Source organism: Lepisma saccharinum, chromosome 16 (assembly GCF_977018435.1).
Source record: "Lepisma saccharinum chromosome 16, izLepSacc3.1, whole genome shotgun sequence".
NCBI classification, from domain to species: domain Eukaryota; kingdom Metazoa; phylum Arthropoda; class Insecta; order Zygentoma; family Lepismatidae; genus Lepisma; species Lepisma saccharinum.
Window position 1 is genome coordinate 4,625,816 of NC_139244.1, and position 19,053 is coordinate 4,644,868.

The 19,053-nt window shown below is 37.4% G+C and overlaps 2 protein-coding genes across 2 annotated transcripts in view; one reads left to right on the forward strand and one right to left on the reverse strand.

Moving 5' to 3' along the window:
* The window catches only part of fusl (transmembrane protein fuseless), a 362,638-nt gene that overhangs the window by 333,126 nt on the left and 10,459 nt on the right, over positions 1–19,053 (forward strand). The gene's annotated exons all lie outside the window — the stretch shown is intronic.
* LOC145999862 (BOS complex subunit TMEM147) lies at positions 6,536–13,085 on the reverse strand. Its single transcript, XM_083137134.1, has 4 exons — positions 12,911–13,085; positions 11,492–11,630; positions 8,035–8,256; positions 6,536–6,887 (listed from the first exon to the last, which is right to left on the reverse strand). Exons 1-4 carry the CDS (start codon positions 12,985–12,987, stop codon positions 6,636–6,638), a joined length of 690 nt encoding a protein of 229 aa, XP_082993260.1. The 5' UTR covers positions 12,988–13,085; the 3' UTR covers positions 6,536–6,635.

The following is a 19,053-nucleotide window of genomic DNA, read 5'->3' on the forward strand; positions in this document are numbered from 1 at the left end:
GTTGAGCCTCACTGGAGGTAGTATCGTCGAGGAAATCATCACCTGAGTCTTCACACTCGCCCTCCGAATCTGCCGGGGTTTCTAGAGTTTCTAGAGGTGAAGCAACCGGAATCTCGGCTCCATGAGGCACTGGATGCATTGCAGAGGGTAGGTTTGGATATAAGATTTCCTTCCAATTTTTCAGATTGAACCCTTGTAATGTTGCAAGAGCAAAAATAACAGTCATTACTATGGTTGTGGGGCAAGGAACAGAATGATTCATGGAACGCAGTGGAGGAGTGGTTGAATGGTGATTTTTGGATGACAATTCAGGGCAAAGCTGCCGTCAGGGGAAAATTGGACATCTGACAGGTCATTCACTCATATATCCTTGTCTCAATAATATACAGGGTGACAATTAATGAACTATATGAAATAAAACGGAAATTAGTGACAAACCATGTAGTACACAAACTGTATTGCACATGTAAATGGCACTACAGACATTCGGATTTAGGTTATGACATGTTCGATATGTCTGCCATCTCTGGCGATGATGTGGGGCAGACGAACAGCAAAATTCTGCATGACCCGCTGAAGTGTCGAAACATCGATGCTGTCGATGACCTCCTGAATGGCAGTTTTCAGCTCGGCAATGGTTTTGGGGTTATTTCTGTACACCTTGTCCTTAACATAGCCCCACAAAAATGAGTCACATTATTCAGATCCGGGGAATATGGTGGCCAAGCGAGTCCCCTTCCAGTGGCCTCTGGGTACCCCAGTGTCAGAATGCGGTCCCCAAAATACTCCTCCAGGACATTTTCACTTGCGAATGGCCGACATCAACACGTTGCATGCGCATACGCATACGAATTCCCATCATGCCCTGTGGCCAGCCACGCAGTTTGGACGTCATCCCGCGAACCGTTCAGAAATTATGACTGTTTTATTTCATATAGTTCATTAATTGTCACCCTGTAAACTGAAAGTTATGAGAAACAGCTTATTTTAAGTTATGATAGATGGTAGTAAATGTTCACTTACCATGTAAGGTGATGCATGGGGTGTCAAATCCAAAAATCGAGTTTTGCCCAAAAATTATACGTGATGGAATGTTTTTACTATTTTTCCCGTAATCAGAGTGAAAAAATACATGGAAATCAGCCATTCAAGTTTAAACAATTTTTTCATCGCAGTTTGTCAAAATTTACAAGTTATTTCACTCGACATGTTACAGAAAGTAAGAAATTCTAAATCTAGTGCAGGGGTTCCCATACTTTTCCATTTCACGGTTCCCTTAGTATATTAGGCCTATCTAACACTTGCAATGCTCACTTAGTGTGGTTAGGTTGCTAGCCTGAAGTTAAAAAATAAACACACATCTCAAATTCAGAAACATATTGTGTGTAAAAGTACTAAATAAGCACACATTTGGAAGTAAGTATCTGTCATTTTAGTGAAAATATTGGAACATTCCGTGGTATCCCTGTAAGCCAGACACGGCACCCACTTTGGGAACCACTTATCTAGTGAATTAGATTTGACCTATGATGACACTAAACAAAAATACATTCAGAATCTTACCTTTATTGTACTCTTTCCTCGGAAGATTCACAAGTTTAAGTAAAAAAATTTAGAAACGCACACTTACATTATATATATACAAATGATGAAGGAAACAGTAAACACTTACCACACGAAGAGGAATGGTTCCATATTTCGCGATGTATATCGCATTTTCAAAGTAGAAGCTACTAATTCAATAAAATCAGCAGCTAAAAAAGTATAGGATACCATAAACCAAGAAAAAGTAAGCCATGGTTTGATAATGAATGTCATAATCTAATAGAAATAAGAAATCAGGTTAGACATAGGTGGTTAAATAACTCTCATGATACAAATCTAGGCAATTATAATAGAATAAAGTAAGAAGTTAGCCGCACATTTAGAAGTAAAAAAGAGATTACTTGAAAAGCAAAATTAACGGAATTGAAACACACAGCAAAAACAAAAATATCAGAGATTTATATAAAGGTGTAACTGAATTTAGAAAGGGGTGGCAACCTAAAGTAAACTTGATAAAACATAAAAACTGTGATTTTCTAGCTGACCCAAGCGATATTCTAAATAGATGGAATAACTACTTTAATGACCTTTTAAACGTTCATGTAGGAGATAAATCAGAAGTGAATGAAGTCCACACAGCAGAACCTTTAGTTCCAGAACCTAACTTGACTGAAGTTAAAGATGCTATTAAAAGGCTAAAGAATAACAAAGCACCTGGCATTGATTTAATACCAGCTGAGTTAATTAAATATGGTGGAAATTCGTTAATATGTCAAATTCATAAATTAATTTGTTTAATATGGAATAAAGAAGAAATCCCTCAACAGTGGAAAGAATCCATAATTGTTCTTGTGTTTAAAAAAGGTGATAAAATGAACTGCAATAATTACCGTGGAATTTCTCTACTCTCAACAACATATAAAATATTATCTAACAATATTTTAACAAGACTAACCCCATATGCTAATGACATTATAGGTGATTATCAATGTGGATTTAAACGCAACAGATCAACTACAGATCAAATTTTTCACATCAGACAGACACTTGAAAAAAAGTGGGAATATAATCAAAATGTCCATCAGCTATTCATTGATTTCAAAAAAGCATATGATTCGGTCAAAAGAGAATTAATTATATAATATATTAGTAGAGTTTGGAATACCTAAGAAGCTTGTTAGTATGATAAAAGTATGCACCAGTGAAACAGAAAGTAAAATTCATGTGGGTATTAATGTGTCACAAATTTACAATTCACGATGGGTTAAAACAAGGAGATGCATTATCCCCGTTGCTCTTAAATTCTGCTCAAAATAGGAACAGATGGAAGCCCTGTGTTGCTGCAGCCATGAACCTTCAGGTTTAAGAAGGCTAGAGAGTTAGTTAGTTTTAATGGTCGTATCAATCGCTATTGTGCTGAAATTATGAACTCTCAACAATAGATATATTTCATAATGAAACTTCCTGGACTGTTCCAGAAAGGTATACTGTGAGCCAAGACCAAGTGTTGCCAAACTCTAGTGAGCTCGACCACTGCAGTGTTAAGGAACAGAATTCTGTTAATTCAAAGCAGATATTGTTCTCTTAGTGTTCACATTTTTATTTATTATCACACTAGCTGGTTACCTGGCATTGCCCGGGTATTTATTTATCCTAAGGATAGGCCGATACCGATAAAGTAACGATATAAAATTTACTGATACCAATAACCGATATTCTACAGATCCCATATAAAATTAGAAATGGTCCTTGAAGAACCTGAAAGGTTCACTGACCTCTTTAATATATGTGTGTTTCAAGGTGACTGCAGTGAAAAAGAAATTGCGTATGAAGACATTTTCTTTTTTAGAAATTAGGGAATTGAGATTATCCATAAAAATTACAACAAAATGGCAGAATTTTGCACTATATAATCAGATATTTATCGATATATCAGATCGATAAAATCATACAGCGATAAGCCTATATCGGTCGATACAGATAGAGTACCGATTAATCGGTCCCATCCCTAATTTATCCCAATCTTGTATTAGACAGAAAAATAATGAATTCTAACTGTAGTGTAAAATGTAACTAATTTTAAATGTGATCGTGAATGTCACCAATTAGCTTAGGGACTTCGAAAACTATAGATTCGACACTAATCGAGGTCATTTGCGGCATTTTATTTTTCACCCCTCTCACCCCCCATGCCGATAGGTAGGGAGACAAATTTATGGTAAATAAAAACTGAGGAGAGCGGTAAATAAAATGTTAGATCAACGGTGGAAAAAAAAATTGGCACACACTTTTTATTTTATGAGAGGAAACAAAATACAAAAGAGCTATAAATTGATAAACTACTTCATTTTTATATACTGTACACATACTCAAGTACTTAGCTGTCCAACACAAAATCACTTCATTTCTAAATTGCATATCTCAAGTGATTTATTCATTGTATGTATTTAAAGGATATCCTTGCTGTCCAACAAATAAAATAATCACTACTGCACATACACAAACACATGTTGAAAATCACATGATGATAAAGAAAATTCATTCATGACTGAACACAAATGACACCATTGTTTCCCTTGTTGTGCGGGAACAGACTAATGTTATCGCTGCTACAGCTAGCAAGTTCAATGAAACTGGAAGTTGAGTAGACATTCGGGGGAAGAAAGGAATGCAGCTTGACAGGGTGCGAAGTTTTCGAACTGAGATTATGTGCATGGGAAATCCAAATTTGCAGCATCTTCCTGATGTGATCGAAGATAAAACGTTCTTCAGCTGCAAGTGGTAGGAAACTTTAGGCAAACGTTTCGTTACAGATTGACAGTTTGCGCGCAAAACCTCGTTTGCCGGTTTTTGCGTGTTTTCTACTTAATTTGATGATATTTCACGGTTATTTCGCCAAAAAGCGTTCATTTCATGGAAAAGCACACATTTCGCATTACTTCGCGAATAAAACTCATGCATATTTCATCATTGAGGGTGTAGTTACATGCAGAATGTTCAAAATTCATTTTTCTTTCTTTCTTCACATTTCGCGCATCGCGAAAATTCAATGAATTTGGAGTTGAACCGCATTTGGAGTGTCATGAAAAATATGGATCCCATTCACAACACAGCCTGAATGTTAGACAACCTGAGAAACACTATCTTTGTGCGGATTACATAAAGAGTCTCGGATGTCTGTTTGTGCGGAATTTAATGTCGGTGGTTCTTTATTATTTTTACATGTCACCCCCTTCTCACCCCCACCTTTAGGGGTGCCAGGGGTGTCTTACCCCCACAGTATTTCTTTCCAGGTTACAAGGGATATGTCTACGAAGTTTGGTTGAAATCGCTCCAGGCGTTCGAGAGTTATGCCGGAACAAACAAATACACACACATCCATTTTTATATATCGTGGAAAAAATGCAATAAAATGGTGATTGATAACACTGGGGAACAAAAAAAAGATTTTATTTTGCGGCATAAAGTTTAATAACAGTTTCAGCACACAAAACAACTGTGATTGCCAATTGTATGATTGGTTCAGTTGAATTGACTCCAGTTATAAAAATAAACACACCATGGAAAATGTAGGAGGTAAAATTACTCAACGCTTTTCTCGGTAATATCAAAATTTGATAAAGGGCTGAAATTCCCATAAGAAACTTATTTATTTATTTGTAAATTGTTGCTAGGCAACTTATGAAGCATTGCTAGGCAATATATCGGATACTCAACAAACCTTAAGGAAGAATACCAAAACATAAAAATGGTTTTCGAAAAAAATTGAATATGCTGAGCATAAGTGGCTCGTGTGTGTGGATTTGAAGATGGTGTTTTTTTTTTACTAGGACAGCAAAGTGGGTACACAAAATATCCCTATTTGCTATGTTTGTGGGATAGTCGTGCTAGAGAAAAGCATTGGACGATAAGAGTTTGGCCTCCAAGGGAAAATATTAGTGGGAAAAGCTAATATCATTCATGAACTGCTGATAGATACGGACAAAATCATCCTTCCGCCACTGCATATTAAACTTGGGTTGATAAAACAGTTTGTCAAGGCCTTAGATACAAGTGTTGATTGTTTCAAATATATATGCCACACTTTTCCAGGACTAAGTATTGGAAAATTGAAGGCAGGAATCTTTGACGGACCACCACAAATTCGTACACTTATAAATGATGCCAATTTTACAACTTACATGTCTTACATCGAATCTGAGGCCTGGCTGAGCTTTGTGTTCGTCGTCAAAAACTTTTTGGGGAATCACAGAGCGGAAAAGTACCCCGATATAGTTGGAAATATGTTGAAAAATTTTGAGAAATTGCGAGCTAATATGAGTGTGAAGATACATTTTCTACATAGCCACATTGACAGATTCCCTGAGAACGTTGGTGATTTTAGTGAAGAACGGGGAGAAAGGTTCCATCAGGATATAAGGATAATGGAAGAAAGGTACCAGGGACGGTGGGATCGCCACATGATGGCCGACTACTGTTGGAGCTTACAGAGGGATTGTCCTAAAAAGCAATACAGCAGGAAATCGTATAGAAAACGTTCCACATAGTTTGTTACTTCATTGTGTACATATTTTCTTAATTATTTTGATCATAGGCCTATATAAATTTATTTTTATAATAATGATTGTAATCACAAAAAGAAATATTAAATTGTTATTGGAAGTACATTTATATGTATGTCTTATGTTTCCGCCATTTTTGTTTAGTTGCATTTATTTCATAAATTAGAGCCAATTCAGGAAATATATTATTATATCATTATTCAGCAGCATGAAATTGCCCTAAATTAGCTCTCAAACAATGTGCCGCAATTTCACTGTTCCCCAGTGTAATTCACCTAGCATTTCTTTTAGTGTTGGCTGTACTACACATAAACTAGACTTTGATTTTTCTTATCAGGTGCCTCATTTTTACCACCCTGCTGGATCATAATGTTGACTTCAACTTTGAAAATGTATTGGGTACCTATTGTTTTGACAGACACCAATATTTTAAAAAAAAATTTATTAATACTTTATAAATACACTTAACATAAACTGTCTTTTAAACTTAAATGTCCTTATGAAAAACAAAATGACTGTTAATGGAATTCAATATAAGCCGATGGCCTGTGCCAACCCAGCATATATCTGCAGAGTCATGAGGCCGAGGCACAGCGTGTAGATGGCCTTGATGAAGAGGGTGACCCACGGCCCCGTTCCCGTCATTTCCACCAGAAGCTCCATGAGCAGTGGCTTGTAGCTGCAGAGGATGAGCATCAGTGTCACAAACGGGAAGAATGAGCGGTTGAGGTCGTGCCGAGACCACAGCCACACCAATGTCGCTGTTGTGATGTGCTGCACCTGCAAAATTAAAGAGAAATTAGCCGAGAACAAACATGCAGTAACATGAACCCCCCATGGCTTTTTTCTTACTTGCAAGCAAAATTTCGTCAGCACGTTATTGCTGCTAATAATAATACGTATAAGTATGCAGTGTCCAAACTGAATTGAATTCGTCCTAGAATTTTATAAACTTCTTATGCCATCGGCCAGAACAATGATGTTAAAATAATGTTGCCTTGGAGTCGCAATGTAAAAACTCGCAGCATGAAATAAATGAAAACTTACTTTAAGCTTTTTGTTCCTCCGAGTTGAAAGCTTCAACCTCAGTATTTAATTTGCTTTGTGCTGTGTCTTTTAACCTTCTGGCACAAGATACGCATCTACTTAATATACTCTTTATGTAAGGGGGATGTACACTCAACGGTAAAAGAAACAGTAAGCGAATTGTCCACCATTATTTTCATTTGTTCTGTATTACACAATGTGATGATAATGAACTGAAGTAATGACGTCAATAAGCAGAGGGCAATGCCTGCTTTGAACCAAAAAACAACATAGAATGTAGAATAAAAATGTAATGAAAATAGCAGTGGACAATTTGCCTACCATTGTCTTTGCCGTTGACTGTACACGCCTAACATTATCTAATAATGAAAATGCCCCTTTATAAATGTTAGAAGAGATATTGCATTGCAAATTTACATGCCGGTTTAGCTACATTATGAAGTTGTTTTTCATTTATGAAAGAAATAGAGTGTGGGGAATAATTCATAAAAATTCCAAGTATTTTATAAATTACTCAATATCTGTTACCCCTATTTTAAAATATCACAAATTCTGATACACAATTTTCCTGCAAATTACTGGAAATATTCAATTTCAATACCTCACAAGCTCTCTAGTTTTAAAATTGTTTAACATACAATACACACACTGGGTTGCTGTTATTTGCTCAATGAGACAGCGCGTTAACATTCAATACACTAAGTTGACTTATTGGCTAAGCTTTGGAGGAGAGACAGTGAGTCAACCTTCAATGTACTGAGATGCTGACTGCCGTTAGCCAAGCTTCGGGGGTGAGATATCAAGTCAACATACTGGTTCCTGGCTGAATAGCACCTTTTTTGCATCTGAAACAGAAAGGGGTAAGGCATAGAGCACTTACAAGGCTGACATTTGAGTCGAGGCTCTTCTGGATGTACTTCCAGTCGAACTCTGCTCCCCTCGCTCCGACCCACAGCAGTAAGCACCTCGTGAGCAGCAGCTCGGCCCCTGCCCAGCCGACACCTGCTGTCAAGACCTTCGCATGGCCCTTTCCGGGGATCCCCACGAGAACAACATACAGCCCAGCTAGGTCTGCCAGGTCCACTGTTGCCTTCAGGAACTCCTGAAACAAGAAACAAAGAATATTCCTTATGTTCTTATCAACTATGAGTAGCAATTTGAAAATGATGCTCACAGAAAATTGAACCTGTGCTCTTTGATTATAACATACCACTGTGCTATCAGACATCCCAGTAGCACAAATGCTCGTATTCTTAATACAATTAGCTTATGTTCAGGGGTAGACAAAGTTAAAATAATTCCAGCACCAGCCCCTTTTCTCAAAGCAAGCATTTTTTTTAGTATGGGCTAAGAAAGCCATAAACCCAACTAAGATTAAGCTACACATTTTGAAATGTGACCTTAATACATTTAATTTATTAACTAATACAAGATTGGATTAACCTTTTGAGACCCAAGGCCTTTTACACATGTAAGCGTCTCTGTCCCGAGCCGATTTTGAGCAAAATGCAGAGTTTCAATTAAATGAGTGTAGATCGGAGACTAATTGCCCTAGAGAGATGAGTGATATACCGTTGTACGCGGAATGAACCAGAGATTCACACTATATGAAATTTATGCAAATTCGGCGTATATGTGGTGGGGGGAGGGGGCTAACTCTCAAAATCCAAAATTTCGGAGAAAAAACATTTGGAAAGTACATGACAGTGTCGACATGCACATGGAAATGATCGCTGACATGTAAGGAACACAAAAATATTTGCATTATTATCATATGACCAATGTAACTTGAGTTGTACCCCCAAAAGGAATGGTCGGCACGCCACTGATTCAAGCTTCAAAATGCAGCGGTACCTTGAAATGACTTTAGCTCAGAGACTATTTGCCCTGGAGATATGAAAGATATACCGTTGTACGCAGAATGAATCACAGATTCAGATGGTATATAATTTATGCATATTCGGCGTACATATGGAGGGGGAAATCCCCTCAAAAATACTTTTCTTAAAAAAAATTGTGTTCCCCCTGAAAAAAATGTCAAAATGCACAAAATGCAAAATTTATGCAAATTTGGCGTATATATGGAGGGGGAAGGGAGAAAACCCCCAAAAATTATTTTAAAAAATTGTCACTTCACCCAAAAAATGTCCTCGCACTTGGGCACAAAACGACACCTACGCACAACATTCACGGACGAAAAGCTAGAACGCAGTGAAAAATGAGCACCAATTCTTGCAGCTGCTTGAAATTCTATTTTTAGACAATGCAGGGTAACCCTTTGTCGCAACTTGTGCTAAAAAAACAAAGGTTTCCTTCAGTGCGCTTCGAAATTCCATTCTCACAACGCAGATTCAGCAACCAGTCTTCCCCCTCCCCCAACAGAAAACTTTCATTTTGACATCGGATACTGATAAACAAGCTTCCTTCGAAAGCAGTTCACAGGCGGGAGTGAAAAGCATTGCTTTAGAACAACAAAGCTGGTGGGTGTTCCTTTGTCGGCAAAAATTTGACCTTGAAAAGAGACGCAAAAGAGAAGTCCCTTTTCCCACCTTTCCCCCTCCATTTTCATGAAGACAAAGAAACCTGCAAAAAAACATTTCTGTTAAATACATGTGTTAGGAACAATATAAAAAAAAATTTAAATTGTAGCCAAAAATAGAAAAGTTATAATGTAAAAACTACGACCTTGACACAGCGTCTCGATCGAGATGCTTGGGACAGTGAGGGTTACATTTGGGTATCTCGATTGAGACGCTTGGGACACAAAAGGTTAAAAGTAATCAATTATTGTTCTCGAGCAGCCTTCCTAAAGAAGGTTCTACTGGTAACAGCATGGATAACTATGCAATACATACTATATTATATGGTTGAATCTACCACATCATTGCAATTTTAAAATTTGGCTAGCAACAGTGCAAAAATTTATAATGCCATGTTTATTGTTCTGATTTAATGATACACGAGATACAGAAAACACAAGCATGAGAAAGATACACTGTACAAGTTATTAGAAAAAAAAATAGAACTACCCCTGCTTATATTCAATAGCCAACCCAAGAAAGTAAAAAAATATTTTTTGTCAAGTTTTAAAACAATTTCAGGCACTAATCAAACAACACTACAATGCATTTAGGCTACGTCACTAGATTCAATGCAACACTTAATTTGTTTTCTCAGCAGGATGAAAAAGCAAAAAAGATGTACACAATACTCACCCAGGTTGTTCCAACCCATACTTATCTACCTCGTTAGTATATAATCTAAATTATTATCATATTTTGACAGCATTCGGCTTGTCTCAACAGCTAAATTCAAATGTGACAATCCAATAGTGTTAGAACATTTATTGTTAACTAGCGGTAGAACCTACATTTCTAGTAATTAATTTGCTCTACCATTTGTAACTGGCATTACATTTTTCTTGTCTTTTGAGAAAAAGAGAAATTTCGGTAAATGTCTGTTATATCGGAGACACTTTTCTTCAAATTTACAGGAGAAACTACTTACGGAAATGAGTTTCTGTTGCATTTATCAAACTTCGCGGAGGTATTTTGTCACTATGGAATGCTGCACAACAGAAAATAAGCACTTTTGATATAATAAAGTAGCCTTTTGTGCGAAGCGACAACATTATGACGTTGTTTCCATTATGAACCTGCAGATGGTGTGAGTGTCGAAATTCATGCGGTCTCGCGAGAGGAAGAAGTGTTTCCCAACGTGCCTTTTTTTTTACCAGAATTTTTTTTTTTTTAACTATGGTTACCTAACCTAACCTTGCCGGAAAGGTTCGTGGGGTTAACGTGAATGGTTTTTGGGGCTATTGTGAATGGTTTTTGGAGCTATCCGTCAATGGTTTTTGGAGCTATCCGTCAATGGTTTGTGATGACATAATGAACACGAAAGTTGGTATTTTTCGGTTAAGAAGGTTGCAACACTGCATGCCCACTCCAAATCGACAAAACACAAGCACGACGCGTGATGATCCACAGCTGTGCGCAAAATATTCTATGTTCCGCAACGGAAGAAAGGATCAAAAAGAATTACTCGTAATGTGAAAAATGGAAGTTATTTTCGTGTAAAATGCATAATGGCACCTTGAAATAGGTTCCGCAATACACAATTGGTATGTACGAACCATTTGAAACTGAAAATATGCGTTAGAAATGTGTCTCCGATATAACAGACATTTACCATTTCTAGTCCACCTATTCTTATTACCTCTAGATGCTCTCGGATTCAAGATGATGAATAATTTCTAAAGATTGACATTCTACACTGTAGCTCTGTGCACTATCTATGATTTGTATGCACAATACCTCTTAAAAATTATGCATTACCCCAATAAAGTCCAGTCCATCCTGGGTACTACTATCTGTGGTTGGGAAGAAGGTTGCAAGGATGAGCATTTTGCACAGCTGGGTGAATACGTAGATTCCACCAGCTTGTATGCATTTCCAAAATGCCCCATATTCGGACCTATGAAACAAACAAATCAATATATGTACTAAACTTTATCTTGGCCCAGTGACAGAACAACATGAAAATATAGCACAGAACACAATACAACTTAAACAGCCTTCCCTTAATGTGCACTGATTGTAGAAAAAAGCATTTAATATTAGGGCCTTTATTTTTGATAATCGATAAAGGGAACAAATTTGAGTTAATTCATATTTTAGTAGAATAACCAAAGAAGGAAACTTGTTTACTGGAGCGAATTTACAATATAGAGAAAGTCTCCAATTTTGTTAATATTCGGTATACTAACTAATTTTCACCTCCTAATCACGAATCTGTTGAAAGAAACCGGGGTCACGTCTGAAAATTTGAAAAAAAGCCGATTGAATTTTTTATATATATAGGTGTATATGCGTAGTTTTACGAACAAAAATGTAATATCCTGTCATTGTGTCCAACCACGCCGTTGTTTTACAAGAAAATGATTTATGATGTTCAATTCTAGTACGATCCCTATTTATTCGATGAATGTAGGGGTGAAATGAGTGCTAATGGAACCTAACCTAACAGGCCTAACCTAACCTCGTGTGAATGGTTCGTGGGGCTACCCTTGGATGGTTTTTGGGGCTAACGTCAATGGTTTGTGGGGCTACCCGTGGATGGTTTTTGGGGCTAACGTCAATGGTTTGTGGGGCTACCCGTGGATGGTTTTTGGTGCTAACGAACAATTTTTCATCAAAATGTACAATTTCCAGATGTGACCCCCGGTTTTTTACAACAGATTAGTGATTAGGAGGCCAAAATTAGTTAGTATACCGAAAATTAACGAAATTGGAGACATTCTCTATATTGTACATTCTAGCCTAAATGTTCCCACGAGAAAGTTCTCTGGTGTCTATTTTTAGACCCTTAACCAGTAGTAATTATTATCTTTGTCATGATCATGTGAACATGATCACTCGAACAACAATTTCTGGCATCGCCCACCCCATGATCTTTTTAGATCAATTTGATATGGACAAAATTATTATCTCTAAGTAGACATTTTAATTTTAACGTGTGTGTCCAAATAAGAGAAAAAATTAACAATCCTGCAAACACAGGACGTCTGGCAATCCTATGCATGAACCGTACACTTGTGAAATGCACCCAACCTCGCGAAGACGTTTATTCTAAGGATCATTGTATGGAATAATGAGAAAATTATCTGTCGTGGTAAATAATGCTCACTTGCCCTTGCATTAAAATACATCCATAAGTACTGCCTTGCATTAAAATACATTTATCAATATACTTACAATCCAGAATATTTATACGTTAAATAATACGGAACATAAACTAAAGCTAGACAATTTCCAAAATGATATAAAGTCATTTTAAACAATAAATAATAACTATTTCCTCTGTATTAAACACTTTTACTGCAATCCCGTAGTCATGTTTTAGCTTTCTTCTTTTTCTTCTACCTTGCCGATGCCGCAAGGAATATAGAAGTATATGCCGAATGACCCTCAGCGTTGCAAACCCACAGACATTCATGAATATTCATTAGGAGTGTGCGGGACAGAATTTTTTGGATCGGGACGGGAAATTTTTGCAATTTCCCGACAAAGTCGGAAAATTTTCGGGACGGGAAATGTTCGAAATTTCCCGAAGCTCTGGAAATCTCGAATTCTACAGGTCATTTTCACCTTAAGTGAGTGTTTTTGAATTTCTAATACAAACACTAACAATTTCCGATAAGTTCCAGTGATTTACAATGCAGAAAACGTCGGGAATTAACGACTTCTTAAAAGGGACGGGAAATTTTTCTCCCGATCCTGGTCCCTTCTTTTCGGGATCCCGCACACCCCTAATATTCATTATTCAATTCAAAACCAAACGATACAATTGAATTGAATGAATTACATAACGATACCATAGATTACCCAACGGTACCTTTAGATACTAATTTCATACATGGGCAATGGAATATAAACAGATTTCTGTTTCAAAGGACAAACGTGAATGCATGATAGAAAATAGGATTTTTTGGCGACAGTCGCATTTCTGGCAACACTGCTACTTCCTTTTCAAGATGGCGGGATCCCTTGAACATTCATTCAAAGATTTACCTTTATTTCAGAACTCCATTTTTTTTAAAAAAAAAAACAACAACACAAATACATGTTTACAAGTTGTTTGCATTCCCAGCAACGTGTGACTGACAGATTTTAGTGTAAAGGTATGTATTTCAACGAACATTTTTTTTTCGTTATAGGATAGGGTGACCAGACGTCGCAGGACAGTCCTTTTTTGGAGGACATGTCCTGCGGTCTGTGATGCTACTCCAAAAAAAGATTTAAAAAAAAATAATTATATTTTTCGGTAAAAATCTGATATTCCCCAGACACCTATAACTTCTTCATTTTGTCAATTTTTGACATTTGTACTTACCTATCTGCTTCGCGGAACATTCTTTAAGGTGTATTCACTTTTTGGTACTATTATAGTATGGGGGTGACACCTATAAATCATATATTTCGCACTTTTTTACATTGCTAACGTACTATTTTGGAATGTGGAACTTTTCCTAAGGTGAAATAATGCATTTCTAACTAAGATAATGTATATTTCTTACATTTACGAGTACTTACTGTTACTTGTTATTTCGATTCTGTAACACATTATGGCGGGCGATAGCGTACTGGTTCAGGGCGCATTGTGCGAGTGTTTTGTCGATTTATGCAGTGTTGCAACCTCGTTCACCGGAAAATACCTACTTTCGTGCCCAGATTTGAAATTATGTTAATACCTCACAAACCATTGACGTTAGCGGCTAGACTCTAGTTTACGTCCTTCTTGCCCGTTTACGTCTTTCTTGCGCACTCCTTCTTGCCCGTTTACAAAACCGTGCTAGCAGACAGCCGGCGTTCCAGCATCCGTAGGGTAAGTAAGTTTTTCTTTTTACACTTTCTGTCACTAACCATTCACGGGAACGAGGTATGCCTACGAGGTTAGGTTAGGTTCCATTAGCACTCATTTCACCCCTAAATATGTGCTTCATCATCGAAAAATATCCTCAGTACGTTCAATCACGCATATCCGGACAACATCAGTTTTTCTCGATTTTCTCCTCCAGGAAATTTTTCCTCGCCTTGGGGTTTACTTTGTTGAATTCCTTATAAAATAACCTTTCCAACGATATATGACACGTATTCCTTAGGAAAAGGACGTAAACTAGAGTCTTAACACGTTAGCCCGAAAAACCTTTCACGTTAGCCCCAAAAACCATTTTCCATTAGGTTAAGTTAGGTTAGGCAAGCATAGTTTAAAAAAATAAAAAATACTCGACACGTCATGTTCTAGTGAAAACACGGCGAGTTTGAAACACGACTAGGGGGAACATTGTGCTCTCATGCAGAAAGCAAATGGCGGCAGCAGAAACAGCGTGTTGGACAGAGATTTTCGCAGAAAGCAACATGTATTCGCATTAAAATGGATCAAAACTACATTCACGAACTTCCACAATGCTACAGAAAATTATTTCCGTAAGTACTTTCTCCTGTAAATTTGAAGATATCCGTCACCCCTATACTATAATGTTACCTTCCCACCGATTCCAGGCTCCGCCCCTGGGGTAATTGACCTACCACCCCCAACTGCTAACGTGGCCCCGCCTCCGCTCTGCTCCGGCTCCTCGGCTTTATCTACAGAGTCCCTGTTAAAAGCATGTTAGAAATTGGCCGGAGTCACCTGCCCCCAAACTTTTAAATTTGAAGAAATCCGTTACATCACACAAAACACCTTCCAGATGTTAGACAATGTTACAGGAACTTATTACCGTAGTTTCTTCTGTAAAAATGAAGAAATCTGTCTGGGGAATATCAGATTAGTACCATATTGTTAGTTTGCAAATAAATACTTGTAGATCTAAATATTGGTAAAACTTCGATATGGTCCCAACGGATTTCTTCATTTTTACGCAAGAAACTACTTACCGAAATGAGTTTCTGCAGCTATTAGAAGTTCGTGTAGGTATTTCCTTTCATCGTGCAATGTATTTCACCGGAAAATAATGTATTTTTTCAACAGAAATATCTCTCGGACGCAGAATTGGCGTTGCTTTCATTTCTTTCTACTATGTGAACCAAATGTTGCAAACGTCTGATGACGTAACACCCTGCCAGTGTTTCCAACCGTGCCGTTCTTTTGACAGAAGATGACAATTTTAACTATGTTTTGGTAAATATGCGATATCGCCCAAACGGATTTCTTCAAATTTACAGGAGAAACTACTAACTGATATCAGTTTCTGTAGCATTGTCGAAGTTCTTCGAGGTATTTTCTTTTGCGGAAACTGGAAACTTCACTATAGAATGCTGCAGAACAAGAAATAATCACTTTTTATGAAAGGAACTTACATTTTCTGTAAAGCGACAACATTATGCCATTGTTTCCATTATGTACCTGCAGATGGTGCGAGTGTCAAAAGTCACGCGGTCTTGCCAGTGTTTCCAAACATGCCTTTTTTTTTTTATGAGATTTTTTTTTTTTTTTAACTATGCTTACCTAACCTAACCTTGCTGGAAATGGTCCATGGGGCTATCATGAATGTTTTTTGGGGCTATCCGTCAATGGTTCGTGGGGTTATCGTGAATGTTTTTTGGGACTATCTGTCTGTGGTTCGTGGGGCTATCGTGAATGGTTTTTGGGGCTGTTGTGAATGTTTTTTTGGGGCTATCCGTCAATGGTTTGTGATGACATAATGAACACGAAAGTAGGTATTTTTCGGTTAAGAAGGTTGAAACACTGCATACGCACTCAAAATCGACAAAACTCAAGCACGACGTGCAATGATGCATGGCCAGTGCACGCCATATTGTCTGTTACCCAAGCAGGACAAGGAAGACAAATAATGACTCGTAATATGAAAAGTTGACACTATTTTATGGAAAAAGGCATAACTTCACCTTAAAGAATCTTCCGCAATGCAGAATAGGTAAGTATCACTGCTAAAATTAACAAAATAAACGAGTGAGAGGTGTTCAGGCTATATCGAATAATTAATCTATGTTTGCCTAACCTAACCTTGCCGAGCATTGTTTGTGGGGGCTATCCGTGCATGGTTCGCGGGGCTATCAGTGAATGGTTTGTAGGGCTACGCGTGCATGGTTTGTGGGGGTTTTTCGGTTTGTGGGGATTTTTCAGTTGACAAGGTTGGAAACACTGCATACCCACTGATCATCTACCACGCTAGTCAAGTTGTCTCGCCATATTGTACCTTATGCAAGCGAAACAAGGAAGAACAATAATTACTCTTCATGTCAAAAATTGAACTTATTTTCGTGAAAAAGCAAAATACCACCTTGAAGAATCTTTCGCAATGCAAAATAGGTAAGTACGACAATGTATTAATGTTTCATGGTAAGAAAGTAAGGAAACACACACACACAAAAGAGTAGGAATGAAGGAGATAGGAAGGTTAATCTGTAAAATTAAAAAGATAAGGAAGAGGAGGAATGAAAAGGGAAATATATATAAGAAGGAAAGACCTCTGTGGAAGAGTGGTTGAACGCTAGGATGCCAGGGGTCCTCAGGTGGAATCTCGGTCTGGGCATGGATGTTCATGTTCCATTCATGAATTTAAAAAATATCATGACTCATATTCATTGATGCAATTAGCCAAGGGTGAGAGGAAGGCGACATTAGATAACAAAAATCAAATCAAGAAGAAAACAGATTAAAGAGAATTCTGTAATATTTCAGGAGACATGTAAGCAGCATGACTTTTCCTTTGCCAAAGATGGAGGAGGGAGTTGACACACACCTACTGACTACTGACTTGAGTGTAAATTGTCCTACGTTTGCTAACTTCCCTTGATCGGACTTCTCATCATTTTGTATAAGGCAAGGAGCCACAACCACTTAGATTACACTAACGTCTATGTGTGCAGGACATAATTAAATTTTTACCTTCCTCTATTTGGAAAACCAACATACTTGTACACAGTATTAAGCTTTATCAATGTTAATCACAATCACATTAAACACTAAAAAAAATAATTAATATGTAACTTACAAATTGTTACATCCACATCAATGTCTATCTTCCAACATTCTAAATTATTCGATTTTGTTCTATTTTATTTAAAAGTTACACATACAGGTTAGTTGTCAACCAAAAGTCTCAAATGCATCATACTGGTGAAATGCCGGTGATCACTGACAAGGCTGTTACAGAGTGCACTTTACCCTGTGTTCTTTTAATTGCATCTGCAATCCCCCCCATACTCATCCATGGATGGTCTGCTTTTCATTTTAGAAAATCTGATTAGGAAAGTTTTTTTTGGTACTACTATACTATACCTGAGACACCTGGGAATGATTTCTTTCGCACTTTTTTACATTGCTAACGTACTATTCTGCATTGCGGAACATTTCTTGAGGTGAAATAATGAATTTATAACGAAAATAATGTCTATTTCTTACATTAACGAGTACTTACTGTTGTTCCTTATTTCCCACAAACCATCCACGGGTAGCCCCAAAAACCATTAACGTTAGCCCAAAAATTCACGATAGCCCCACAAACCATCACGGGGACGAGGTATGCCTACTAGGTTAGGTTAGGCCTGTTAGGTTAGGTTCCATTAGCACTCCTTTCGTTCAATTTAGCATACATGGACAACATCGTGGCGGCAGCAGCAATAGCGCATCAGAAATAGATTTTCGTATAAAACCACATGGATTCGCATTAAAATGGACCAAAACTACATTCCGGAACTTCAACAACACTCCAGAAAATGAATTCCGTAAGTACTTTCTCCTGTAAATTTGAAGGAATCCGTCTCAGGTATAGTAAAGTGTTACCTTTTTTTTGTTGTAAGAGCGGCTTTCGAGGCCAAAAAGGGCAATTTATTAATTTATGTAAAAGTAGTTATAATGTAGGATGGTAGTTAGAACAAAATAAAATAAAAAATTGATATAATGTTGGCCCTTCCTCCCATATGCTGGATTATTTGACCTTGTGGAAAGCATTAACCAGTTTACAGGGTTGTTAGTTTATTATTTCTTTGACTATAATCAGGTACAAGGGACCTGGAGAAAAATAATACAAGGAGTAAAAAAAAGTATTGTATTTCCACATTGACAGGATCTCCTGGAAAAGCATAGCATGGAAGTGGAATGACGTAACAGCCTGTAGAAGAGGAAGTTTCACAAAGGGAACAACAAAGAAGAAAGCTGGTGAAGTTAAGCAGAAGTTACAATGGGAATTAAATCAAGTAAGTCATCTTTAATTCCTGTTAATTACTTGCAATTCATGATGTCAATGAGTCACTATCTCCCATAACCTATCCAGGTCATCCCACTGGCCACTGACCTGGACAGGTTAGGAAATATGAAATATCAGTGTGGAATTGAGTTGAGTTGGTGTTTTAAGTCCACTTTATGCACAGAA

Bases quoted from the DNA above. Each gene is read 5' to 3' on its own strand.
- LOC145999862 (XM_083137134.1), bottom strand. From the start codon at position 12,987: ATGACTTTATATCATTTTGGAAATTGTCTAGCTTTAGTTTATGTTCCG. The intron at 11,631-12,910 runs GTAAGTATATTG...TTTGTTTCATAG, and splicing joins ACGTATAAATATTCTGGATT to GTCCGAATATGGGGCATTTT. The intron at 6,888-8,034 runs GTAAGTGCTCTA...TTAATTTTGCAG, and splicing joins TCGACTCAAATGTCAGCCTT to GTGCAGCACATCACAACAGC.